This window comes from Melozone crissalis, unplaced genomic scaffold, assembly GCF_028551555.1.
Source record: "Melozone crissalis strain CALT ecotype California unplaced genomic scaffold, PUWL_Pcris_2 ptg000032l_1, whole genome shotgun sequence".
In the NCBI taxonomy this organism is placed as follows: Eukaryota; Metazoa; Chordata; class Aves; order Passeriformes; family Passerellidae; genus Melozone; species Melozone crissalis.
In genome coordinates, this window is record NW_026535810.1 from 1,427,852 (window position 1) to 1,455,558 (window position 27,707).

At 50.9% G+C, this 27,707-nt stretch overlaps 3 protein-coding genes across 3 annotated transcripts; all 3 read right to left on the bottom strand.

The window, feature by feature from the left end:
• Nucleotides 1–52: 52 nt before the first annotated feature.
• GJD3 (gap junction protein delta 3) lies at nt 53–754 on the bottom strand. Its single transcript, XM_054281639.1, has one exon. It carries the CDS (start codon nt 752–754, stop codon nt 53–55), a length of 702 nt encoding a protein of 233 aa, XP_054137614.1.
• Nucleotides 755–2,461: 1,707 nt separating this feature from the next.
• TOP2A (DNA topoisomerase II alpha) lies at nt 2,462–20,344 on the bottom strand. The gene is made up of 35 exons (XM_054281532.1): nt 20,312–20,344; nt 19,879–20,022; nt 19,623–19,713; nt 19,142–19,205; nt 18,554–18,699; nt 17,899–17,996; nt 17,401–17,613; nt 17,029–17,202; nt 16,732–16,833; nt 16,049–16,186; nt 15,799–15,937; nt 15,361–15,518; nt 14,837–14,962; nt 14,282–14,392; nt 14,085–14,190; nt 13,606–13,715; nt 12,785–12,877; nt 12,198–12,312; nt 11,779–11,900; nt 11,065–11,213; nt 10,532–10,763; nt 10,280–10,414; nt 9,992–10,192; nt 9,234–9,429; nt 7,904–7,995; nt 7,572–7,718; nt 7,369–7,452; nt 7,068–7,265; nt 6,036–6,141; nt 5,609–5,749; nt 5,030–5,174; nt 4,834–4,901; nt 4,596–4,715; nt 3,437–3,636; nt 2,462–2,995 (listed from the first exon to the last, which is right to left on the bottom strand). Exons 1-35 carry the CDS (start codon nt 20,342–20,344, stop codon nt 2,858–2,860), a joined length of 4,635 nt encoding a protein of 1,544 aa, XP_054137507.1. The 3' UTR covers nt 2,462–2,857.
• A 1,012-nt stretch (nt 20,345–21,356) lies between these two features.
• LOC128940024 (collagen alpha-1(XVIII) chain-like) lies at nt 21,357–27,707 on the bottom strand. Its single transcript, XM_054281349.1, has 20 exons — nt 27,404–27,707; nt 27,181–27,251; nt 26,656–26,817; nt 26,463–26,525; nt 26,276–26,377; nt 25,898–26,113; nt 25,378–25,740; nt 25,057–25,176; nt 24,927–24,980; nt 24,764–24,790; nt 24,433–24,534; nt 24,232–24,276; nt 24,007–24,087; nt 23,855–23,896; nt 23,243–23,377; nt 23,059–23,121; nt 22,627–22,695; nt 22,277–22,498; nt 21,785–21,888; nt 21,357–21,662 (listed from the first exon to the last, which is right to left on the bottom strand). Exons 1-20 carry the CDS (start codon nt 27,705–27,707, stop codon nt 21,452–21,454), a joined length of 2,556 nt encoding a protein of 851 aa, XP_054137324.1. The 3' UTR covers nt 21,357–21,451.

The window sequence follows — 27,707 nt, forward strand, 5'->3', positions numbered from 1 at the left end:
CCTCTGGGGCCGGGAGATCCGCTGTCCCCGGCCACAGCTCATCCCAGCCGGGTCACACGGTGAGGTCCCCCCGCGGGTGGGGTCCCTCCGCAGCACCCCCGGGCGCCGGGCCCCGCTCCTGCGGGCGGCGGCAGCAGCCGGGCCGGGCCGGGGGCCCCTTGCGCAGGAGGTGGGCGAGCTCGGCCAGGCTGAGCAGCGCCGACACCAGCCCCACCACGAAGTAGAAGTGGATGAAGACGGTTTTCTCGGTGGGCCGGGAGACGAAGCAGTCGACGCGGTGCGGGCAGGGCCGGCGGCGGCACACGAAGAGCGGCTGCACCCTGAAGCCGTAGAGCAGCGCCTGGCCCAGCAGGAAGCCCAGCTCGGCGGCGATCCGAGCCACCACGCTGCCCACGTAGAAGGGCTGCAGGCGGCGGGCGCGCTGGCCCGGAGCTCCCCCGCGGTCCGGCTTGGCCGCCTGGTGCACGGCGAAGATGACGAAGAGAGCGGCGGGCGCCGAGAGCACGACGACGTGGAAGACGAGGAAGCGATAGTGGGAGATGGGGAAGGCGGCGTCGTAGCACACGGGTTTGCAGCCCGGCTGCTGCGTGTTACACACGAACTCCTCCTGCTCGTCCTCGAAGACGTCGCTGCCCACGGTGGCCAGGACCAGGATGCGGAACAGGAGCATCACCACCAGCCAGAAGCGGCCCACCATGGGCGAGTGCTCCTGCACGGCGTCCAGCAGCGAGCTCAGGAAGCCCCACTCGCCCATGGCCGCGCTGCGGGAGCGGGGTCAGCGCTGAGGGGACGCGGTGACCGCCGGGTCGGACCCCGGTGGCAGCGCGGCCCCTCCAGCTCTCCATCCTCCCGCCATTCCCAAGCGCACCACGGCGTGCCCGCTCCCCAGGCACTGCCAGGGGTGTCCCCAGGCACCCGCTGTGCCCAGGACTCGCTCCCCCAGGGATGGGTCCAACAGGACCAGCAGGTTCCCCATCCCCGGTGCCCCTGCACAGCTCGGCCTGGCTGAGCTGTGGCCCCCCACAAGAGCCCCGTACCTGCGTGGGCTGCGCTCCACGGTGTGCCAGCGCTGCTGGCAGCGGCTGTCCAGGGCCGTCCAGGACTGTCCGGTCTCTTTGTCCAGCTGGGATGGGATAATGGTCCCACAGCCACGCCTGGAGTCCTTTTAAAGGGACAGAGCGCCCGCAGGGGCGCCTGGAGGGAGGGAAGGGCTCAGCGCTGCCGGTGGGGCTCAAGGACAAAAGCTGCCCTGGCCAGGTTGAGAGAGGAGTGGTGGCCACCTCAGTGCAGAAATGCCCCCAAACTTTGTCCTTCCCAAACTCACAGGGCCTTTGGGTCCCCAGGCTACAGCACTGGACCCCAAAAGACCCCCCCCCCCATCACCCCCTGATGCATCAGAGCCTGGGCACACCCATGCCCCCTGCAGTGCCTGGGGGATGCTCACAGCTGGCACCATCCCTTTCTGCCCCAGGATGCTGTGCCAGGGCTGTTGGGGGTCCCATGGATCTTCCCAGGTTGTCCCTAACTCCAGCACGTGTAGACTAATCCCTACAAAATCCTGTGTGGCACAGCCAGGGCTCCTGCCAGCCTCACCATTTGGTGAGCCCTCAAATCCCCTTTCCAGTAACGGGAGCAGAGCCCAGGACAGCACAGGTCACCCTCAGACCCCCCTCATGCAATGCCCAGGGTGGGTAAGCGCCTGATGCCCCAGAGCCCAGCTCCCATCCAAAGTTTTGGGATGGGAAACTCCTGGTACGGACTCCGTGCTGCACTCTGTGTTCCCAGAGCTCTCCATGCACCTGAGGGTGATGCCAGAGCTGAGAGCAGCCCCACAGCCCACCCGTGGCTCTGTCCTGGGTATTGTGCAGCAGAGGAGCTGTAAATAGCCCGGCCTGTGCAGGGGACGCGCCGGAGACGCTCTCCAGAGCCAGTGGAAAATCTGACAGAGCTTTCCCCACTTGACTGGGTTCCAGCAAAGCACCGATAGCACGGGGGGCCCTGGGCTTTCATGGAATCATGGAATGGTTTGGGTGGGAGGGGAGCTTAGAGTTCATCCAGTCCCATCCCTTCCACAGGCATGGACACCTCCCACTAGAGCAGGTTGTTCCAGCCTGGCCTTGGACACTTCCAGGCATGGGGCAACCACAGCAGCTCCCCCCGTGCTGGGGACCACAGGGGTGTTCACAAGAATTCAGCTGGGGAGCCACAGTGGCCACAGCCAGTGGGGAAGTGGCCAAGCAGCCCAGCACCCCCAGAGCTTGTGCCAAGCCCTTTGCTCTGACACAGGGAGATCTTAGCACAAGCTCTGCAGTTGTTATTTCCCAAAAAAACCATGGTGAAGTGAAGAAAATAAGTACAAACACTTTTATTAGACAAATACTTCAACAAACAAACTCGGGACAAGAACAAACACAGAAATATTTACATAGTGAAGGAATAGAGTTGGAAAAATGACTCCAGCTCACCTGTGTTGGGTGGTAGAATTAAAAATTAATGTATTTTAGTACTATAAGATATTTTAAGAGCAATGTATAAATTTTAAAGGATTTTGCATGTTCTAAAGTCAACTTTAACACTAAAATGACCACAAAGTGTCAAATAATGGGGAAGAGGGAAGTGTGGCAGCACTTGCTGGGCACATGGCTCCAGTGTTCACCAAAAAGGGGATGTTCCTGCTTAAACAAATCTAACTTATTTAAAACCAAAGTAAAAACGAGCTGTGTTCACCAGTAATGAACAGTTTTGGAGTGGCTCACACTTGGTGAAGATTTCCTAGGCTGAGATGGTCTTTGGTGGGAGCTCTGGAGCGCTGCTGAAGGCTTGTTGTGGATCTGGAGTTTAAAATTTTCCTAAAAACTCAAAATAGATCATCCTCAGAGGACTCCTCCAGGTACTGGACGGGTTTTTTGGCACGGCCAGGCCTGGCACGGGGCTGAGGTGCAGGGCTTTCATCACCAGAGTCAATGGTGAAGGTGTCTTCCTGTACCTTGGATTTCTGGAGGGAAAGCAGGAAAGGAATCATGGGTGTGAGCACCCTCAGGGAACATGATGAGTACCACATGGGGACAGTGACAGTGGGTGTTTGGGGTGGTGGGAGCAGACCAAGGATCTGGGGTGGCTGACCCTTATGGGGGAAAGGTTCTTACCCCTGAGGGTGCTCAGGCACTGCCCAGGCTCCCCAGGGCATGGTCACAGCCCCAAGGCTGACACAGCTCCAGCAGGGTTTGGACAACACTCAGGCACAGGGTGGGATTGCTGGGGTGCAGGGCTGGGAGTTGGACTCTATGATCCTTGTGGGTCACTTCCAGCTCAGAATATTCCATGATTCTATGACCCTCCTCTTCCCCATTCCCCACACCCAGGTAGAGATTCGACCTCCAGCTTTTCCTGACAGGAGAACCCACCCCACGCTCTGGGGTTCCCTCATTGCACAAACCTTTGATACAACAGATTTGGCAGGCTTGGAGCCAAAATCCGAATCAGAATCCGAATCCAAAGAGCTTGGCTGCCTCTTCACAGCCTTCCTCCCCTTGGCATTGTCACCCTCGCCACGCAGAGGTCCCTCCTTGGCTGCTGGCTTGGCTTTGGGTGCAGCCTTTTTCTTGGCCAGGATATCCATGATGGAGGGCTGGTTGTCTGGAACAGAGCATGGTGTTAAACCCCTGTTTCACTCCTCTCTCCTTCCCAGTTTGGGAATTGCTTCCAACAGAAACAGGCTCCGTGCTGCCGCGGGGTCAGCGCGCAGGTCGGCTCCGTTTGAAGCTGGGTTTTCTAGAAAGATCTTTCTTCCACAGATGGTGAGGAATGAGGTTGTTTATCTGCTCAGTTCCGCTACATTTAGAGGATCAAATGAAAGCGTCCCCAAAGCAATTTACAGACTATTTCAGATTGAAAAGTCCTGATCTCTCACGGCTCCATAACCTATCTCAGACCTTCAAAATCCTGCACAGCAAGGAAGGAATTTCCCAAACACTCAACTCATTCCTTCTTACCTATATTTTCACTTTTTAAAAGAGCATCTTGAAGCACAGCTCATTTCAGGCTATTTCTGAGTGATAACATGCTTTCTCAATTTAGGAGTGGAAGTAACACTATTTTCCTGCTGGGATCAACACCGAGTTGATTCCATTTGGAATATACAAAACAGTGTCAATAGTCTTGGGGTTTGAAAATCCCCGAGTCAAATGCTGGAGATGGATGAGATGGATCCAGCACTGAATAGATCAAACTACCCCCAAAAGCTTGCCTGCTTTCTTCCCAAAAAGACACGAAGTAGGACATTGACTGCAAGACACAAATTCCACTCGGATTATCCCTGCCAAGTATTACATAGCACTGTAGGAAGCATTCACTTTTCCTGTTCCCAAACTAAAATTCCCTCCCTCCTAGCATGTCCAACATGAACTAGAACACGATATGTTTGGAAACAGACCTCAAACATGACAACCAGAGAACCTCTGCCACAAACCTCAGATCTTTGCTGAAATGCAAACTCCATTTGGCAAGGCCCTGGAACACCAAGCGAAATCACTGGGACTGCTTTCCACAGGAATTATAATTGTTCTCAAAAACTGATGTTGCTGAGCTGCCCTTACCCTTGGTGGCTCCAGCTTTCTTGGCTGCTACAGTTTTTTTGGGCACAGCCTTGGTGCTTGGAGCTGGGACAGATGGAGCTTCAGGAGCCTGGCTCACCTTGTCCTCAGGGACATCTTGGGCTGGAATGGGATAAGGAAAGCAGAAAGTCAGCCTGAAACAGCCAAATTATCCCCTCTGCTCTTCCCTGTGCACTGCTGAGGGATTACAGAGCAATCCACGTGGTTTAAGAGGTCTCACACTCACCAGGAACAGCACTTGGCACTGCCTTTTGCTTGGGAGCTTTTGCTGCTTTTTCAGTAGTTTCCCTGGAAAACAAAACCCCAAGTTTTTAATTCAGTTTATGAGGCACTAAATAGGGGAATAAAAAAAAAGTAGCTTTTAACTTCTGTGTAGCGTTAAGCACAATTTCCAGTGATTATGGAAAAATACTCACTTGGGAGCAGGTTTGGGCTTGGGAGGAGCCTTTTTCTTAGAGTTTGTGTCTGATTCTGAGTTGCCTTCACTGTCACCCTGGAATTCAGGGTCCTCATCTGAGCTGGAGTGATTTGAGTCCGAAATGACCATGGGCTTGACTTTGGCTGATGGAAGAACACAGATGTGTTATTTTTTACACATTTGGCAATATGCAGCTCTGTTTATTTTTCAATATTTTAGCTACAGTTATTAAAAAATAAAGATCTGAATAAAAACAAGCAGATGCTGAGTCTGCCAGGGAGAAGACTCCAAATGACAAGTGTGTTCTGTCATTTGGAGTCTTCCAACCTCACCCACAACACATTTCATGTGCCAAGACAGTTGTGTAATTAAACCAAATAGCCATATTTCTCTAGTTGCCCATTTCTGCTTTTCCTTGAAAATGTGCACAAACGGTAGAAATATTTAGTAATTTCAGGCAGAAAAATAAAGAAGCCTTTTAAAGATGATTTCTAAATGTGATCTGAGGCTCTGGGAGGTCCCTATATAGCCTCCATAAGGGGGACCATCCTTCTCCTGCATCCATGTCCTCACTCACCTGCTGCCTGGCGAACCACTCGCTCTCTTTGAGGAGGTGCTTCAAAGTCAGACTCTGAATCAGACCCTGAGTCAGACCAAGGGTTTCGTTTCTTGGTTTTCTTTAATGGCTTGAAAGGCAGAGTGGCCTGTCTCTTAGCTCCTGAAAAATATTGGGAGGCAGGATGAACCAGCAAACTTCCATGTATAGTTCAGGGTCAGCAGTTCAAGTTCAGCTTAGAAATACACTGGAGTCAGAGGATTCTGGCTCAAAGAAAGAGAAATAGGAATCTATCCTGCTTGACTGTTATCCAGGATCACTTTCTCATCCAGCTTTTCCAAAATTACTGATCCTAGGTGTTGCTCACCACCCTCAGGAAGAGGTCAGATAACCAAACTGACAACCCTTTCCCTCTTTTCCTTGGAGGGAATAACATCAAAGCATTTACCTTGCTCAGTCTTCAGCTTCTGTGCTAATCTCTTCTTCAGGCCTGCAGTCTCCTTCTCTCCGGATGTGTTTTCATCCTGATTCTCATCAAATTCAGTTTTTTCACTCTGCAGATGCAAGCAGATACCAAACAGTGAGTCAGCTCACAGAGAAGAGGCACATGGGGTAATGGAGGAAGGAGCTGCTTATTTTAGCCATGTAAAACTAGTGGTACAAGAAACCTAAGTCTGTGAAATAAACTGTGTGTAGAACTGATTACAGACAGGATCTATAAATTGGACAGAATCTGCCCCCAAATCAGGTGACTTAAAAGGTAAAATCCAACATGAACAAAAACAGGAACTCTGGCCCCACTCCTGAGCACTCTGGTCCTGCTGCTGTGTGCTGGCTCTGGGGGGATGGGGATGCAGCACAGGACAGGGTGGGATAAAAACAAAAGCAAGAATTATTTGGAAAAACTGTTGGGTGGAATCATGTGGAGGAAAAGAGTGACCTGTGTGGCTTCCAGGGTCAAACAGGTGAAGGGATGGGTTATATCTCTCTGTTGGAAATGGCTGAATGACACAATTTCAACTAGTCCTATAAAAACAGTTCAATCTTTTTTATCTCCTTGATACAGAGAACAAAGGTGGCATTAAGTGGGTGAAAGCATTGGAGGATATGAAAAGGCTGTTCTGGAGAAGGGAATGTACTGGCTGTGCTTCCTGCCTGCTAGAGGGTTTATCAAATTCCCAAGACACCTGGAACAACCTTACTTGCATCCACCCCCCTTTCTGAGCTACCAGCCCATCCCTGGCAGTGCAATGTTGCCAAAAATTCCCCTCTAAGCCACCTCATGATATGTGAGTCTGCTCTCCTTCAGACTGAGATATCCCTACTCCCAGTGTTCCCCAAATCTTCAGGATTGGGTCCTGTCCCTCTCCTTGAACAACTGCTTCAACAGGACAAGTCCAGCTAACAAGGATTCACATTTTTAGGACTGTATTGAAGAGGGTGTAAAGGAAGATGGAGCATTTGCAATGTTCCTTTTTACCTTTACTTTCTTCTTAGTTTTCTTCTCTGCCTCTGCCTTCATCTCAGCAGTGATGCGAGGAACAACCCTGATGCCATGAGGGGATGGCATTACTTCTGCCAGCTGGGCCTTCTTCACCTTTGCTTTCCCTCCTTTCACCTTCAGAGGTTTGCCAACAATCCCTGCACTCTCATCCTGTGCTTGCTTGGCCTCCACTACCTGCAGAGGGGAGCAGAAAATAACACAAAAAAAATACAAAAGTCAATAAAGGGCTGGTGGATAAGATGAGGGAGTTGATTTTCTGCACTGAGCATTGACATACATCGAGTTCTTCAATGAAGGCAGCAAGGTCTTCCTTCCACAGGTCAGAGGGACTCTTCCTCTTGAGGTTTTCCAGCTCCTTTTCCTAAAGGGAGTCACAGATAATCATCACTAACACATTTTAATCTACCAGCCAAAAAAAACCTGTATAACACATAATATATTGTAAATATAATGGTTTTATAAGGAAAGGAAGGCACCTACTTTGTTATCCCTCTGCTTGCAGAGCTCATCTTTCTTCTCCTTGGTCAGATACCACAGGGGCATGTTCAGCAGGTAGTTGAAGTCAGGGCCAGAGGCTGCAGCTGATTCTTTGTCACTCTCTTCTTCTTCCTCCCCCTCCTCTTCATCCTAAATGTGGATTTGAAAGAAACACAGTCAACAAAAACCCTGACACACATGGGTAGGGCTACTGATCAAACACGGAAGCTCTTGGAATCCTGCCCATTGAAAAGCAACTTGGGCCTCTCTAAGGATTACAAAGCCTCAGAGCTTGGGCCAGTTTGGGCATATTCAGAGGATGACTGAGGCATTACCTTGTTCTGAGCCTCCTTCCAAGCCTTCACTGGATCAGACTCGTACCCTCTCTGGATGAGAACTTGGATCAGCTCTTTCTTGGGTTTGTTTTCTGCAAACAGACATTTCAGGATTGTCACTCAATGCCCACTACCAGTGGCTGTTAGGAGATACAGATGATCTTTACAGTTTGGATCCTGCGGTTGTAGCTGCTCAGCATCTTGCAGAGCTCCAAACCAGCCTTTCCACATCACAGCTGGGACATGTGGAAGAGCCTGAACAACACCTGAAAAACTCCTATTTAGCAGGAGATTTGTCAGGGAAGCATTGCTCCTGTACCAGCCAAAACAGTGTTAATATTTTTCTTTGTTTCCATACATGCATTTCCCCTGTTTTTAGTTTTTGAACTTGGGGAAAAAAAGGTATGATGGTATAAACATCATGTGGAGAAAGAAACCCTTGATAGCTTGGTATAGCTTGCACCTCATTAGACATCACCCAGGAAATTTATGCTCTAAGTGCTCAACCACTGGAAATGCTTCAGCTGGAATTTGCTCCTTTTTAAGGTATCAGAAACCATCAACCATGAGACACAAATACAAATGAAACCAGCTCTGGCAGCCTTGGAACTACTTATTACAAAAAAAGCCCAAGAAAATGAATTTCAGGGGAATTATTTCTCTTCCTGAGTTCAGTCAGACAGACTCGAGCTGCTGGGATTACTGGGCTGCCTTCAGACACAAACCACAAAGCATCTTATGACACGTTGTCTGGCCGTGAAGGCAGCGGAACACAGCCCGGCTTTTACACCGAGGGGGGAAAGTTGATTGAAAAATGTGAATGTTGGGAACAAAGATCTGCTTCTTTTTCTAGCTCATGATTCTCAGATGCTGCTGCTTGAGTATCATCTAAGTTTGAAACCCCCAGTCCGCTGAGAATGTGATTTGGAGTATTTTTGCAGAGGTTTACAAAGATAATGGAGAGAGGTACAGATTCTTAAAAATGCATTTAACAGCAAACACTGCCCCTTTCTAAACTCACAAATAATTAACACTTACTCCTACCAAGTCAGAAATAAATGGGAATTATTGCTAAACTATTAAAAATTTCTGTCAAAAATTCTCAAACACAGAGCAGGAAAGCTGCATAAGTATCCCATTGTTATTATTATGTGTATAATACACAGACCAAGGATACTCTGTGAAGCATTTTCCTCTTAGATGTCACAAGAACAGAGATAAGCCCTGGTGTGGTTTGTAAAAACCAGCCTGGGGCTGAGGGGGTGCTGACAGAGCTCAAGAGATCACCCAGTTCTCCCAGTTCCAATGCCAGTCACCAAGAACAACATACCAATGACAATTTTGCCATCTATTTTCTCCAGGATGAAGCGAGCCTGGTTGCTCAGCTTTGCAGACTCAGCACCCAGCATCCCAATGAGCCATTCCTTCCTCAGATTGTAATATCGGAGCCGGAGTTCAAAGAACTCCTTAAGAATATCCTGGGGAGAGTCGTATTTCTTGAGAAAGCCGACATGGTCAAAAAGAACCTGCAGGGAAATGAAAGAACACGGGTGTTATGATGATAAAGCTGATTCCAAACCCACTGAAAGTTACCTGTAACACAGGTGTGATGGTACCACTGAATTATTAATTATTAACCAACAAATTGTCAAATTTCAGTGTTGCTCCAGAAACTTCTTCAGTTTGTGAGCACAGCAGCAGAGACAATTTTAGAATTTCAGTGTTCTGGAATACAAGCAGTAGAGTTAAGGTTACTTGAATCTTAGAGCTCTGTGCAGGACAAACATCTCGCATCAAAGCTTCACACATTGTCAGGAACCAGACGTTCAGTGCCCCTGCTGCTGGCTCACAGAGCTCTGCAAACTGTGATTTCAGATCATTTTGCCTCCTTCAGGCAAACCATCCACTCTGGACCCACTCCTAAGTCAGGCTCTTGACCTTTGAAAGCTGATTTAAAACCAGTAACAGCAGAAAAATCAAAGTGAATAGGTTACTGCCAAAGAGGATTTTTGTTTCACGCAACGACTGCAGCTGTCCACAGAGCCTGAGTTAAACCAAGAAATTCCTTCAGCAAAATCTGTCACGTACCATGGAGTTGCATGTTAAACTTGTTTGGAGTTTGAAGACTTTATGCAGCCCTACAGCTTCAGCTTCTGCTAGTTTATCTTCAGTCATCTTCACCACAAACCTCACAGTGGTGTCTGTGTGATATTCTTTGTAGTCTGTGATTAGAGGAGGGGTCTTCTCAGTCCCATTCAACATCGGCTCCAGAACCTGCTCTTTATATGTCTGAGGAAAAAAAAAAGTCAGATCCAAAACCCACTACTCTTTAAAGAGCAAACTGTACATTCCCAGAGCAGATTCTCTGTTTATTACCTGTGTCCATGTTCTGACAGGCAGCTCAGTGATCTCGATGGTTGTAGAATCAAGGATGGACACTTCACCACTTATCACATACTGATTAGGCCCCAGCTCATCTATGGTGCCTTTGAAATTCTTGTAACTGGGAAGCTGAGGAGCAAAACCACTGGATTCAGCTTTGTGTGGATGCCTCTTTCTTTAAGCATGCCCATAAAATGCTCAATAAACTAACAAGCAAGACATTTGTTTTTAAATTATATTATTTACCATTGGCAGTGGCTCTTCTCCATCCATCAGCCGACGGATATTGTTAACAACTTCCCTGATATCAAAGTTGGGGATTTTACAGGCCCAGCCAGTGCCAATCCCTTCAGCCCCATTGACCAGCACCATTGGAATGATGGGCATGTACCACTCTGGCTCCACACGCTGGTTGTCATCATAGAGGAACCTCAGGATGTTGTCATCCATTGGTGGGAACACCAGGCGTGCCAGGGGACTGGAACAGAGAAGGGAATTTAAGCCCAAATTCTTGTACAGAACATGACTCCCATGCAAAAAGAAACCTCCTTAATTTTTATTATCCCACCCAAATGTCTCCCTTTGGTTCTGCTTCCATTTCCATATTCTCTGTGCTGATAGCCACGTTTCCATAATGGAATCTAGCACCTGAATCTCATTTCAATTGTTGCTACTATGAGCAGGTCCAAAGTTTTAAAGGGAAAAATCCAATTTGTTTTTCATTCTAATTGCTGTAAAATTGAGTCCTTTAGTACAGTAAGAACTTTAGAAATGCTGACCTGAGCATGGTGAAGATGTATCGAGGGCTGGCAGAGTCTTTGCCCCCGTGCAGCCTCGTGCCAAACTGACCAATGGGCTGGAGCAAGTTGAGGTTGTTGCTGCCCACGAAGTTCTGAGCCAAGTTAATGATGGTCATCATCAGTGCAGCCTGCAATAAAGGAGGTGCAAAGCTGTGCAATGCAGAATGGTTCAGGGGATGGACAAAGTAAGGCAATATTCACACCAAGAACTTGACTGATACAGATGATAAACTCAATTGATGAAATACTGGAGGAAACTCAAGGAAAATGCATCCCAAGACCATCTGAAATGTTTTAATGACCCTTGTCTCTATTGCTGTCTACCTGCTCTGAAACCTCCAGTGAAAGATTCTGTCAGCCTCCACAGAGAACTTGTGGTAGTGCTTAACTTTTCCTCACCCAAGCAGAAATGTTATTAACATCTGCCTAAGTCCAGCACAAATTAAGTTTTGGGTTTTCTTGTTCCAGTTTTTGAATGAACTATGATCCCATGAAGTCCAGGCAGGAGAGGCAGAGTGACCAAAGTCAGATTAAATTAATACTGAAGAATTAATTGTGGTAACAGCTAAACAGCAGCTTCCCTTTGGTGTACACACTCAAATATCTAATTCTGCTTTAGAGGCATTGTAACTCACACCAACAGAAGGGCTTTTTGTCTTTTAAAGTGTTTTGCACACCCAGGCAGGTTCTTACCTCACCATGATGGTATGAGGACATCTCAGCTACAGAACCAGCCAGCTGAGCAACCTTCACCTCCCGCTTATCGTTCCGTTTGAAACAGGTGAACAAAACCTTCCTCTGGCCTGGCTTCAAACCTGTGTGAAAACAGAAAAGACCTTGTGGTTAGAACATGTGATGTGATGCACTTGGCTCTCCAGAGATGCAAGAACTACTTAAAGATTCTGTACCAGCTGAGTAAGGCACTGGCAATAACATACTACAAAATGGACAAGACATTTCATCCAATGATGAAAAACTCTTAGCAGAAAACAGACTTCAGGATGCTGACCCTGACACCTCAGCAGGTTCTCTGGCTCTGATGGGACATCAAACACCCATTTCCTCAGTTCTGGGGATACACCATGCAGAATCATGACTAAGAAATCACTTACCATCAACCAGCGATGGGATTGATCTCTCATTATCTGAATTTGAGAACAGCACTAACTCCTTGTTGATGAAGTCATTGTATGTCAGGTAATCAGTGTTTTTCCCATACAGGTATTCCTAACAAAAAAAACAGAGAGGAGATTGCCTTAATTTTAACAGGGCCTAATAATTTTCTTAGTTAGTTTCACTGAAATGGGAACTCCTTGTAAGACCAGCTAAATACAGTTCAAGTGATGACACTCTTAGCATGGCAAAGGGAAACACTTCCCAGGATGCATTATTTCCACCATTTTGATGGAAATAAAGACTTCATTTGCCTCTGCTTGTGTTATCATTTTCCTTTTGATACAGCAACTTGAAAGATGAGAGTTAAAAATGAAGTTGACAGTTGGATAATTGACAATGAGGCTACACTGATAAGATGAGAGAAGAAGCTGCTGTGCAAAATCCTGACACATTTTTAACGTCCTCTAATCCGGACCTGACTCACTGAGTGAGCTGTGTGCAGCTCTGGTGTGCTGAGATGAAGCTGAGAACAGCCCCAGGCAGAGACTGGAAACCAGTTTCCTTATAAACATAAACCTTTTACCTCTGGTAGACCGTGCAGCTTCCGTTGTCTTCTATCCTCCATGAAATTAGTCAGCCACTCCTTTCGCTCTTCTATCTTCTTCTTGCTAAAGGCCTGCATGTTGCAAAATGAAAAATAACTCAATTCCAGAACATTCTGTGGTTGTGCACTATTGGATCACTTGAGAAAAAGGAAGAGCTTACCCAGGAGAACAACATGCTAAACAGGCTGATTTAAGAGCCTGAGAAATGCAGTAAAAGGGTTCTGTAGCTAAACATATTAAGAGCATAATTTCAACCACTCTGTACAAGACAGAGTAGTTAGGTTTAAATTTATAGATTTTTAATATAATAACAGATGACTAAAGCAGATTTGAGCGGAAATTAATGTTTTTGGGGAAAAATCTGATTTTTTGGCATTGCCTAACAACTCTGAATATTTAAGAATCAAAGACCAGCTAAGGTGAAGTTCACAGAAACAAGAACTATTTTAATCCACTGCTTTGCACTGGGGAAGGGGGATCTAACTTGGAGAAAACTGCAGCAGAGTACACAGAAAAATGTTGAAGGAATATTTACTATTGTGTCTGAAAATGTCAATTGGTTTGTAGTGATCAGTTTGTTCCAAGCTATATTTAAAGCCCATCACTAAAAGGGTACTCTTGCCCTCAGGTTGAGGGACAGATTCACCGCTCCTGGTTCAACTAAAGCTGTAGCCTTGGTAACACAGAGATTGTCTCCAGCCCAAAGGCCTCCAAGAGCATTTTAAGAGAAAATACAGAGCACTCTACAAGGTGAAATACCAAAGGTAGCAAGCCAGCAATTAAATCAAGTGTTAGTTACCAGGGTGATCGCAGCATCATCTTCAGGCCCAGAATATTTGAAGCCAATTCGGTGTTTTGCCATATCTGCAAAGTATTCTTTGGCCTCCTTTGATGTGCTGGTACCCAAACCTGCAGGGACAGGAGAGTTAATCCTAATGACTTTTTGCCTAAATTAAGTTTCAATTCAAAGAAATGTTTTGCTATGCCCATTTTTTGTGATGCATCATATGAACATAGAGTGTGAAGATGACTTCCTGAAAACTTAAATTACTTCAAAACAAGATGTATCACAGAAGCCACAAAAATTACAACTAAATGAGCAGTAGCATGTAATAATTTTAGATTTTATCTGTAATTCCTGTAGATATCTGAAATCTAAATGTCATAGGAGGGAAGAGACTTGGAGGACACCCAGTCCAAATCCTTTCTGCAAAGCAGGATTGACTGCATCAAATCATCAATGCTTGGATCAGTTTCCCCATATTAAGTTTTACAAACCTTTGTAGTACTTGATTTTCCATGAGTTGTAGTTCTGTGTATTGGCTTTCCATTCTTCAAACTCAGGAATGCTGTAGAATGCAATTTCTTCTTTGTTTTTAAAGGCCTACAATGGACAAACATTTTAACTGTGAAATGAAAGGCATTTTTGGGCAATGGATCCTCAGGCATCCACCTCATCCTCCCCCAGCCCTCACCTTTATGATGGGAGTAATGAATTCCTCCAGAAAATTGTGTCTTAGAAGAGATGGCCAGTTGTGATGGATGAAGTTAATCAGCAAACCTTTGATATGTGATCCATCCTGATCCTGAATTTTAAAATAAAAAAAACAAACTACATTTTATCATAGAATGATGGAAATGACAATTGTTGGCTTAATAGTAAATGACTCTGGAATTCCAGCTAACTGACCCTATTCACTTTCACCTCTAAAAATTAACACCATGTGTTAATTGCTCAAAATTAAGAGAAACAGAAAAGGTATTCTTGGTGAAAAAAGGTGTCAAGGACTGGTCAAAGACTTTGAATCAGCAGAATGGAGAGACAGTGTCTGGCTGTTTGATGTAACTCACCATTTTACTTTTTTTGTGGCTGAAAAGACATTTTCACCCACAAAAATGTAAAATGGGAAAAAGAAACACAGAGAATTAGATACAACAATTGCAGCACTTAGACAAATATTTTCTTCCTATCTCTTTACTTAAGTGCTAATTGTTATCCTCTCCCAACTTTCAATTTTAATGAACCTAACCTGATCTGTCATGATCATAATCTTTCCATAGCGAAGGCTTTTTAAAGATTCTTGGTCTTCATAGTTCTTTTTATACTGCAAACCCACAATCTTGATGATGTTGTTGATTTCAGCATTTTCCATAATCTGAAAGAGATCACACAGAATGAAAACTTGTCTTTCAGACTCAAAATGTAGCTCAAGAAAGTATAAAGTTATCCATAAGTGAATTATTGGCAGAGTTCTGTCCTGCTGGGGTTTTTTTGCTGTTTAGAAATGTGTAATTTCTAATGGTTAAATTACTCTAGATAATTCAAAACATTTCCCAATGCACAACATGAATATTATCCCCTCAGGCAAATCACTGAACAGGACTTAATCAATATTCCTACTTAACCAGTGAGGCAGGCTCAAGCTGAGGGAAGTGTTTAAGGCACTGCTCCTTGGAGTTCCAGTGCTCCAGGTGCAGCTGCTCCAACTCACTGCACAAATCACAAATCACACCACACCTTCCAGCACGTAACTGTAACCATTTTCCAACCCACCTGCTTGTGAGAAGCTTCCCTGACATTGAGGATTTTCCCACGAAGAGGAAATACTCCATATTTGTCTCTACCAACCACTCCCAGACCAGAGACAGCCAGAGTTTTGGCTGAGTCCCCCTCAGTCAGGATCAGTGTACAATCTAAAGAATTCTTGCTGCCTAAAAAAGAAGAAAATTGAGTCAGTTTTCGACTTAAGAAATGAAATCCAAGGCTGCACATTCACGACTGAACAAGTATAAATAATCTTTTAAGGCAGTTTTTTTGGCACTGCACACAGTAAGTGGGGATAATCATAGTAAATGGGACTGCAAAATGGGAGTAAAACTATAATGACAGGTTTTCTCTTCTCACTTCTCCTTAGGAGACAAATCTTTTGTTCAAGGAACAAGTTTTAACTGTTTTTCAATGAACTGGTTACAAAGGATGTCAAACACTTACCAGCATCGTTGGCATCATCCAGTTTAGGAACACCCTTAATCTTGGAGTGTTTCACAGCTGAACATTTCTTATTCAGCTGGTTCTGAGCTTTAAATTTTACCCAATTTAGGATACTTTCAACAATGCCACAGCCAACTGCCTGCAACACAAAACCCAATCCAAAGTTGTGGGAAAAGCCTCAGCAGTGACAGAAACTTTTGTTATGTATTTTTTACAGACATCTTGACTGCTCATGCACATCAGGACTTACACCCTTAATGAATTTTTCACTCAGTTTACAGGTAGAGCCAAAGTTCTTTGCTTGCAGAGTCATGTTCTCCTTAGTCTGAGAGTCAAAGGTTGGATTTTCAATTAAGGCATTCACAAAAATCCACATGTGGTTCTTCACCTGTAGTTAAACACAACAAGGATCACACACTGTACAATGAGGGAACACTCAGCACTGCAGGGTTTGGAATTTTCACAGATATTTTGTTAATTTTGAACAGCTAATGAACATTCATGAAGTGTTAGATGATTTGAGATGTCAAGAATTGGCAGCTCTCCACCTCAATAGGTGTTATCTAACAGATAGTGAGGTTTAGTGCACCTATACTGACTTGCAAAGGGAAGTTAATTGGCTTAAACTGGACAATATGAGATTTCTATAATTAGCAATCTTCTATATACTGTCTGCACAACGAAAATGTGTTATTAATTAATGCAGCTATGCATTAAGCTGAAGTTACAATTTGCACAATTAAATGTCCGCACAATGAAAATGTGTTATTAATTAATGCACCTATGCATTAAGCTAAAATTATAATTTGCACAATGAAATGTCTGCACAATTAAAATATGTTATTAATTAATGCAGCTATGCATTAAGCCAAAGTTACAATTTGCAGTAATGCTCAAGTTGTGTTTCCCACCTGGAAAATTCTGACACTGTACCTGGAAAGGCTTCACTCCAACTCCATTTTTGTTCTTCTTTTTCACAACATCAATGATTTTCGTCACGAGCTGGTCAGCCACATAATCAACGTGCCTGCCACCCTGAGGAGAATGGGACATGGACCTGAGACTGAGGGCACTAAACCCACAAAAATATAAATATTTAAAACATGAAGCACATTCTTTGCAACATTATTTTTCACTAACATATGTACACTTACATATGTACACAAATAACCAAAAATATTCATGTTGAAGAACATGGCACAAGTCTGATTAAACACACTAAGGGTTTACCTTTGTGGTGGCAATGCTGTTAACAAAGCTGACTTGCTGGAAGCCTTTTTCACTCAAAGTCAAGCACACTTCCCATCTGGAATTGACTTCCTCATGGATAACTTTAAGTGCATTCCCAGTTTCATCAACCTTATCTTTCAGATAAAGATCCACATAGCTGCGGAATCCTTTCACCTGCATGCAGATGAGAGCAGACAACTGGTTGATAATAGCTCCTATAAATACTTAATTCACATCCTCCTGCAAAAAATCCCTCCTGCATGTGTTCCTTTGCTCTGTGTGATGGACAGGAATGGCCTCAAAAGAATCTCACTGGTTAAATGGCACGGAAAAAAACCCAAATATTTGTGTTTCTTTTCAATGCTCACTTACAGGAAGCCTCTGTCCATTCAGGAAAACTTTGACATCCTTTGTGGATCCAGCAATATCATAAGCTCTTCGAGACATCAGTGCTACAATGTCCTTATCCAGAACAGTCATTTTGAATTTGGACAGATCAGGTTGGAAAGTGACACAGGTGTAATCCTCTCCATCAAAGTATTTCAGCTTCATTTCTCCAGCCTTTCCCATGTTGTCTGTCCAGGTCTGAGGAAAGGAGCTTTGGTGAGTTGCAAGTCAAACAAACACACATAACTACCTTAGTTTTTAAAAGCAGTGAGATGGTTTATGTGTTTTAGATATCTTTAAACTAAACAAAAACTCTGGTTAAAAACCAGATTCTCATGTTGTCTGCTAATTTCATTATTCCTTTGAATTACATTTTGTGGGTCAAATTTCCTCTAATCACACTGAACTAGTTTTGAAACAAAACCTGAGGGTCTCATTTGAAAACCTCAGGTATAAACTCCTTGGAAAGAAAAGTGCTCCTACCTGCTTGAATAACTTCTTGTATTCACGACATCCAGTTTCCACAGTAAATTTTGTGCTGAATATGTTGCACAGTTTGGCTCCATAACCATTTCTCCCCCCTGGAATTAGAAGGAGCACAGACTTGTGTTATTCTCTTTGTCCAAAACCATCTAAAAGAATCCAAGGCTAACTGGAGTTTGTCAATGTCCACCCAATCCAAAGACAACTGTCAACAAGCAACAATATTCAACAAGCTCAGTATGCAACTACAAACTTTGATTTAATGAGGGTTTAAGAGAATATTCAAAGACAAGTTTCCCATGTTTGCACTGCTGTTATGATTAAACAGAGCACAGAGACTTCTCTGATAGATTCAGAATGTGATTTTCATAGAATCACAGAATGGTTTGGGTTGGAAGGGACCTTAAAGCCCAGATTGCTTCAAGCCCTGTCCAGCCTGGCCTTGGACACCTCCGGGGATGGGGCAGGCACAGCTCCTCTGGGCAACCTGTGCCTCACCACACTCACAGAGAGGAATTTCTTCCACATATCTCACCTAAATTTCCCCTTTTTCAGTTTTCACACTGCATCCAGGACCTCCCTCCTGCCCTTTCTAGCTCAGGTCACACACTTGGAGCTGTTCAGAGATATTAGTGCACATCTGAGCCTTCCTCACCTGTGACTTTCTTCTCATTGTCATCGTAGTTGCTGGATGTCAGCAGCTGTCCAAAGATCAGAGCAGGCACATAGACCTTCTCCACTTTGTGTTCAACAACTGGGATGCCTTTCCCATTGTTCCACACACTGATTGTGTTATTCTCTCTGGGGAGGGAAAGAAAAGTCTGTTTTTAAGGCTGCAAATGGCTGAGATTAGAAAGAAGTCACCAAAAGGCTCTGGGGAAAGGCACCATTTCACCAGGAACAAATCTGTGCTCAGCAAGTGCAGCAGCTGCCAGCAGAGGGGGGACAGGCAACACAGAAATGCCCAGATCTGCACATGCTGCCTCTGAAATGGACCCACACACCAAAGCCCTGTCTGTGCTCAACCAAGATAAACAGGGAGAGGAAGAGGAAAACCACAGCAACAAAAGAGCTGTTTCCCCAGTCAGCCCTCTCTGAGAGAGCAGGGCACTAAGAGAGAGAAAGGCTTTCACTGCTGGTGAATTAAATTTGGGCTATCTCAGATCAGCCCCACAGCCCTGCAGTGCCACCTCAGCTTTGCAGAACAGCTGGAGGCAACCAAAAACAATGAAACCAAACTTACACATCAATTGTGACTTTAATGCACGACATGTTTTTATCCCTCTGCTTGTTGTCTGCAGCATTGACTAGAAAGGAAAGAGAATATTGGTTTTTTATTACATTCTCAATCAAGGGAAAACTATGAAGTGTTCCAGTAGAATGAACACAAAAACTCACTACAGTGTTACTAATAATCACCTCAGCATGAAAATATTTTTCAAATTACAAAGAGGAGTACAAGTTATCATGGAATTAGGAAGGTTGGAAATGACCTCTGAATTCCTCCAGTGCAACCATTGACATAAAAGGGAGAATTTTGGGCAGAACGAAATCAGGTTTGTAATTGGAGTTTTGAAATTTTTCTTTTAGTTTGTTTCCCATTAATAGCTTGCTATTAAGCAGTGCTAATAAGCTCTTGATAATTTATGTTTAGCTCCAGTTTCTTCCATTCAACCCCCGTTAATAACCCGTCACTCACTGACTCAATGGATCTGTCAGCTTACCCAGAATCTCATCAAAGATTTTGTACAAGCCAGGCACAAAGGTCACATCTCTGCAGTTGAGGCCAATGCCTTCATCATAAACCCACATTTGCTAAAAAAAAAAATTAAAAAAGAGGAAGGAATTTTTAAGTGCCCAGGTCCAGCCCCTCTTCTGTGCCATTTGTGATAGATAAGCAGATGTTTTGTGCTTTGTAAACAGTTGCTAAAGAATCCCCGCCTGCCCCGAGGTGCTCGGGGGGCTCAGCTCTGCTCCTACCTGGGTGACGAGCTCCACGGAGCCGATGTAGGTGTCTGGCCGGAGCAGGATGTGCTCCAGCTGCGTCTTCTTCTGGTAGATGTGCTCCACCGAGAGCTTCTTGGGGCCATCGGGCTTGCCCACCACGATGTTCTCGTTGGCGGGCTGTGAGGGGACAGGCGGCGGTGAGGGGAGCACAGGGGGAACACGAGGGGGCCCGGCCGGGGAATGGAAGAGAAAAACAATCGCAGAGGAGCGGGGAATCTGAGGGGAGTGAGGGCTGGGCAAAGGCAGAGAGAGGAGCCCCGGGAGACCCTGAGGAGACCCAAGGGGGGCTGTGAAGGAACCCGGGGAGATGCTGAGGGGGAACCGGGGAGAACTTGCGGGTGCCCGAGACCCTGAGGGGACGGTGTGGCGGGGGATCACGAATCCCCGCAGCGATCGCAGGACGTACCCGGAGGGGCGACTGGGGCTGCGAGAGCTCCATGGCGGTGACGGCGGCGGCGGCAGAGGCGATAGCGGCAGAGGCGATAGCGGCTGAAGCGGTGATGGCGGCGCCAACGTCCCGTTCAAACCTCCGCTCGTCCCGCCGAAATGCGCAGCCAATCCGCGCCCGCGGCTCCCTGCTCTCTGCCAATCGCAGTGCGGGGGCGGGCACACGGCTAGCGCTCTGCCCGCCCTCTGACCAATCAGAGGCCGCACCGCGCGTTCAAACCGGCCAGTCGGGAGGGGGAGCGGTGAGATTGGCAGCCGAATTGACCAATAGAAGAGCGAGAGGGAGGGCACGGAGGCTGCCCGTTTGCCGTTGGCGATGGGACATAGTGGAGCACGCTGGGACATACTGGGATATACTGGGATACACTGGGAAACCCCGACACACACTGGAATACACTGGACAGACCCTGTGAGCCCACTGAAGTACTGCTATACACTGTGCGAGCCCCAGGGATTCACTGGGACCCGTTGGACTGGGACACTGGATGGAGCTTGGACACACACTGGGATACACTGGGAATAAGTGGGATACACTGGACAGACATTAGACCCACTGGGATCCACTGGGAATCAGTGGGATACACCGGACAGAGCCTGGACATGCACTGGAATACACTGGGAATCACTGGGATATACCGGGAATGTGTCAGAAACCCACAGGAATACTCTGAGCAAGACTTGGCACTGGGATATACTGGACACACTGTGTCCTGGGACCAAAACACAGACCTCACTGACACGGAGACCTGTGCCAGGGTGTCCCCTCCCAGTTACCACCAACCCCAAGGGGACTGGAACCCATTCCCAGCCCCTGCTCCCATTCCTGTATGTGTCCCCTCAGCCCCTTGCTGCAGCTGACCATGTCCCCCAAGCACAAAGCATAGCGTCATAAAAAACAACATTTTTATATCTTTATTTCTGGGTGGTGATGGCTCCAGTGGAGGTAGGAGGCTGCAGGCACAGCCCAGCATTGCCCCATGGCACAGGGATCTGTGGGGTGGCACAGCCTGGCCGTGGACCTGGTGTCCCCTCAGTGCTCCCAGGGACATTCCCCAGGTCTAGAGGAGCACCCGGAGCTCCTGCTCGGGTCCCACCGCTGTCACCACATGTGCCGGTAAGGGAAAGCCACCTCGATGCAGAGCACGGCCAGAGGCGTGGAGCAGTTGTGCCTCTGCCCAGCCAGCAGCCTGCCCTCCCCCAGGGCGCTGGCCATGCCCTGGGCTGTGCCAGAGCTGCGCCAGCCCTGGCAGTCCCAGAGGCGGGCATGGCCACCCCGTGGCGTGGAGCCGTGCCAGGCTAGCCGGTGGGGCCTGTGGGGGGGATGGGGTGAGAGGGGCACCCCTGCTCTTTGCTCCTGCATTTCTGCAGGGAGAGAGCCGGCACAGACCCCCCCAACACAGGGGCACCCTTCCAGGACCTTGCCCACACTCACCAGAGGGGATCTGCCAGGACGTTGCGCCCGTTGAAGGAGTAGATGGGACCCCGCAGGGCAGCACCCCCAAAGAGGGAGCTCCAGGACTTGGCCAGCAGCTGCCCCTGTGGGCACGAGCCACTCTGCTGAGCCAGTGGAATGCCCTAATCCCCAGCCCTAATCTGGGTTCTGGGTGCTCCCCAAATCCCTGAGCACAGCCTCAGGGCTGGGTGGGGGTCCCCCACTCGCTGCAGCTCATGGGGGCTGTGAGGTTTGTCACCCCCAGCCCCAATCCCCATCCTCTGGGTTCTGGGTGCTCCCCAAATCCCTGAGCACGGCCCCAGGGCTGAGTGGAGGTCCCCCACTCGCTGCAGCTCATGGGGGCTGTGAGGTTTTGCCTCCCTCAGCCCCAGCCCCCATTCTGTGTGTTCTGGGTGCTCCCCAAATCCCTGAGCACGGCCCCAGGGTCCCCCACCTGCTGCAGCCCATGGGGGCTGTGAGGTTTTGCCTCACCCAGCCCCCTGGGGACGGGGCACCTGCCTTGAGGTTGATGATGGGGAGGGTCCTGTCTGTCCTCTTGACGATGGACAGCAGCTGCTGGCTGGGGGCTGACAGGAAGGCCCGGAAGGTTCCGTAGAGCCCGGCCTCCTGGGACTGCCGGTAGCACTGCAGGTCAGCGCCGCGGATCCCGCTCATGTCGCCCCACAGGGGCACGTTGAGGGCAGCCAGGCGGAGCTGGGGGTGGCAGGGAGGAGTTGAGGTCTCTGCTCCCCCCATCCCAGAGGGTGTGAGCCCCTGGCAGTGCTGCTCAGGATTGGGGGTCCCCCTATCCCATCCCCACCCCGGGGCCAGGCATTCCTTACAGATGGGATCCGTGGGGCTGTGGTGGTGGGCAGAGTCTGGGGCAGCTCTTGTTCCTCGTCCTTCTGGATCTGCCAAAACACAGCTCAGGTCAGTCTGGAGACACCCATCTGTGTGCCCTCCCCAGACCAACACAACACCAGGCTCTGCTCGTGCCAAGCTGGCACTGCCCTGCTGACATCCAGCCCATTGCTAGGGCACATCCCTCCCAGCATGGCCAGACCCTCAGCAGGGCTCACCAGTGAGTCTGTTGGAGACTGCATGGGTGACAGTGTATTGGGACCTCTTGGCTGCATCCTCTTCACCTCCTGGATGGAGAGGTGGAAGAAGAAGGAGAGAACAGCCCCGTGAGGTCTGTCCACTCCATCATGCAGAGAAGGGCTCTGTCCCCTCACAGGGACTTGAGTGGACCCTGCAGCTCCTGCACCCCTCACCTGGTACTGTGGGGTGGAGGCAGAGGGGTCATCACCAGCCAGGAACGACTTGGGATCCTCCAGCTGCTCAATGACACAAACAAAGGGACAGGTTAGGAGGAATCCTCATCTTCCTGGGGATCTGCTGCCCTAACCCAACCCTGGATCCTGCCCCCCCAGCCCTGCCAGGGACCCCACACGGTACCAGGAGGCGGCTCCAGCCAGCGGGGGTCCGCAGGAAGGCGCTGCTCCCTTCCCTCACGTAGACCAGGCTCCCCTCGGGCACAGCCCTGCTCGCCTTCACCATCAGCTCCTTGGACTTGAACACCCACGTGTGGCGCTGGGGGGAGGCAGAGGGTGAGGGTCCTGCTGGGGGGGTTTGCTGGGGCAGCTGGGGGGGTTGGCCTGGGGGTGCAGCCTGGACGCACCCGGAGATCAGCGCGGGAGTCCGATGGCTCTGCCTGAGGGACACCAGCATCTGGAGAGCCCAGAGATGGTGAGGGGTCACAAGGCGTCCTAGAATAGGGCCTGGATGCTCCCATGGGAGCTGGCCCCACAGGGATGTGGTGGGAGTGGGTGGCAGAGGCAGCAGTGGTGCCAGGGAGCCGGGCTGGCACGGCCCCAGCACCCAAGGAAGGGAGGAAGACTTCAGGAAATGTCCGAGGAGGCTGGAGCCCCCAAAACACCTGGGAAACACCCTCACCTGATGGCCAGCTGCGGTCTGTGGATGCCTGTGAGGGCAAACAGAGCCTGTGGCTGCTGCTGGGCACAGGGAGGGGACGGGGACACTGTTGGGGACAGCGAGGCTGTGGCTTACCGGCTGCTTGCAGGGCGGCTGGGCATGCACGGGGTGCACCCTCTGCAACCAAAGGCAGGTTTGGGGTTTGGGGGGGCCCTGGTGCTGTGCACACTCACACAGGTGTGTGTGTGCTCAGGCACAGGCGTGTGCACACCAGGGCTGGACCTTACATTGAGGTAGAGGAGACCTGGAGGGCCAGGGGGGCCGGGGGGCCCGGGGGGTCCGGGGTTCCCGGGGGGACCTCGAAGAGCCTGCAGAGGAGCAGTGTGGAGTTGGACTGGGCTGGTTTGGGGCTGTGACACCCAATTGATGCCCCCCATGTTCCCATTCCTGTCCCCTCCCAGGGCTGAGTGTCCCTGGCTGGGGCAGCACACAGGCCAGGCAGGGACTCTCACATGGGGGATGATGGCTCCATAAATCTCCGGTTCCTCTTTGCCATCCTGCAAAAGAAGAAGACTGAGACTGATGTCCGTCCTCCCTCTCTCCATTTTTCATCTCCCCCGTCTCCTTCCTCCACCCCATCTGGGTCCTGTGGGGTGAAGCATGTCCCCAAGGCTGGGCTGGGGTCCCGGGCACCCCTTCCCCATGCCACTCACCGTCTGGTACCCACTGATGGAGCCCCACGAGCCGGGCTGGCTGCCGGTGCTGGGGAAGGGGAGGTGCCCTGGTTTGCAGCCGTGCTCCCCATAGCAGCACCCCTGGGTGAGCCACAGAGAGAGGCAGGGTTAGAGCCTGTGCTGAGGCTGGGGGTGGCTCTGGGCATGTTTAGGGGTGGCACAGGTGAGCACACGTGTGCCATGCTGTCCCTCCTCCCCCACCATGTGCCCCGAGGGGAGCTGAAGGGTTTTGGGGAGCAAAGGCAGCACAGAGGGCTCAGGGGTGGGGATGGGACCCCCCAGCCTGCTGCTCTCCCCCCACACTACAAACCGGCTCTCCAGGGTCGCCCTTTTCTCCCTGGAAGGGAAGTGAGAGATGCTGTCAGTGCCCAGCTCTGGGGGTCCCCAGGCTTCCCAAGCCCCCCAGGCAGTGCTGTGCCTCACAACCAGGGTAGATGGTTGGTCAGGAGCCCTGCCCATGGTGCCCAGCTCACCTTGGTGCCCGGCAGCCCGGCCAGCCCATGGTGTCCAGCGTGGCGTGAGTCACACTGCAAAGAGAGGATGTCTGGGGTGACACTGGGGTTCCCCCCACCCAGGACCCACGGCTTGCGACCCTCTACTCACTCTGTAGTCCCCTGGTGGTCCTGGTGGCCCCATGGGACCGGGCATGCCCGGGGACCCTGGTTCTCCGGTCCGGCCAGGGCTCCCTGGCATGCCTGGCAGCCCATACTCGCCCTTCTCGCCCTGAGGGCAGATGGCACAGGGTGTGAGTGTGGAGCTGAGCCCCTGGGCTCCCCCAGGCCCTGCTGTGGCAGGATTGGGGCAGCCCTGGAGTGCTCTGAGGGCTTGGTAATGGGGCTGCTCCCCCAGGGCAGGGAGAGGAGCTGGTGAGCCCAGGTACCCCATCCCACCCCAGGGCCATGGACAGGCCTGGGACCCCCTTACCTTTGGTCCTGGGAATCCTGGCTCCCCTCGGAGCCCTGGTTTGCCAGGGTGTGATGCAGATCCTGGGGGACCAGGGGGTCCTTCGTGCCCAGGCACCCCGGGGGGACCCTGAGGCCCTGGGAGTCCGGGTGCCCCTGGGGGTCCATCCGGCCCAGCGGAGCCTGGAGACCCCGGGAGTCCTTCAGCCCCAGGGAAACCGGGTGGCCCCGCGGCTCCTGGGGGGCCTGGGGGTCCTGGCTTTCCCTCCCGCCCAGGGGCCCCCTGGGGGCCATCGTGCCCTGGGTAGCCGGGGGGTCCGGGCATGCCGGGCAGCCCGGGGGGACCTGGGGGTCCCGGGTTTCCCGCAGGGCTGGAGACTCCCAGCTGCTTGTCAGGTTGGAGGGAGAGAGGAGAGGGAGCAGAGTCAATGAGCTGCCGTGTGGCATCCCCTGGTGCCCCTGCCCACCCGCACAGCCGCAGGTCCCAGTCCCCCCCACCCGGCGGCCAGCACGGGCATCCCCGGCCCCTGTTCTGTGCTCACCTCGTTCTCTGATCTCTCAGGGAGCGCAGCAGGCGCGGGTGAGCCCCGGGCTCCCCCAGCACCCGGGGGTCCCGGGGGCCCCGGTGGTCCCGGAGGACCCGGAGGGCCCCGGGGACCCTGGTGGCCTGGCTGTCCTGGGCTGCCGGGCATCCCTCTCTCCCCTAAGAATCCGGGCTGGCCTCTCTCTCCGGGGAACCCTCGGTCACCCTTCTCTCCCTGCAGGGGAAATTCAGAGCCACCTTCTGGCACTTTGCTCCACTGGAGCCCCCCACGGGCACCTGCTGACTCCCCCCCCGGGGCCACCTGAGCCACATCTCCACCCAAACCCCGAATTAGAGTCCAAATCCTGAGCAAAAAGGGTTTAGCTCAGACAAAGACCATCACGGTGGGTGTCTCTGGGTCCCTGCGGGAGGAGCAGCGCACCTTTGGGCCGGGAGGGCCGGGGCGCATGGGGCAGACACAGCCGGAGGTGTTGTGCACCTGGAGAGGGAGGGAACAGCCGTGAGCAGCGGGGACGGAGCCCAAGTGACGGGTCCGACACAGGTGCGCCGCGCCCACCTCTCACCTGGAGGGCAGGGTCCGTGTCCGGGACCGACGGGAGCCGCCGGGGCAGCCCCTTGGCCGTGGTCTGTGCGGGGGAGAGGGGCTGAGAGCGAGATCCCTGAGCACCATCCCCATTCCCCATTCCCCACTCCCACCGTCCCCGTTCCCCACTCCCACCATTCCCTACTCCCACCATCCCCGTTCCCCACTCCCACCGTCCCCATCCCGTCCCGCCCGTGTTTTCCAGAGCCCCTTGTCGCGCTGTCCATCCCAGGGGACCTCCCTGGGGACCAGGACCCCTCCACCACCTGGATCTGCAGGAACTCCTCCTCCACCGCGCTCCCCTCCAGGATCTCCGGGGCGGCAGTGGGTCGGTGCTGCTGGGACAGACAGCGACTATCAGGGCACGGCTCTGGGACCGTCCCCCAGCCGGGGCTGCCCTCAGCAACTCCAGAGCTGCAGTGAGGGCACACTGGGAGTTGCCGTCGCTGCTTTCCAAGGGGGCACAGAGAGCTGAGTTGGGGTTGGAGCAGGACGTGGATAAGGGGAAGGACATAGCCTGGCAGCAGCTGGGGAATTTCGGGAGGGCAGGAGGAGCCGGAGGGGCGCTGCTGCCCAGGTAAACCACCCACCTGGCCTCGTGTGCGTGGCGGGGCACGGCCTGACCCCTTTGCTGCCCCTCTGGAGGGTTGGTCCCGGCGTTTAGAGGCTCTTATCAGAGGAGGTTTGCTCAGCAGCACCTTCCCCGCGGGCTCCACGCTGGCATCTGTGTCTGCAGGAGCAAAGGAGTGCTGGGATGGAGGTGGAAGGGCTGGAGGGGGACCAGGGTGCCACAGCACTCCCATGCAACCAGCACCTCTAGACCCTGGCACCCCACACACCACCCTCCATATGCCCCCTCCGTGCTGAGGAGCAGGAATTTGGGCTGCTGGGAGAGCCATGTCCCCATCCCACCATGCCTACCTTCCTCCCCATCCAGGCTGGGGGGCACGGGGCTGGTGCCCGGGTCCGGGGTGGTGTCCTCTGAGCCCAGGGAAAACCACTGGGCCGTGGCGGGGTGCAGGCAGCTGGCCAGCACCGAGACCACGCAGAGGAGTCTCAGGAGGCTGCTGGACCCCATTCTGCTGCCCACGATGGGGGGGTCCTTGGCTTGTCCCACTCCTTGTGCCGTCTGGTCCCGCGGCCCCGGCTCGGCGCCCTCTGTTATCGGCGGCCCCGCCACGCCCCCGGCCCGCCCCGCACCCACACCCGCACCCACGGACCGCAT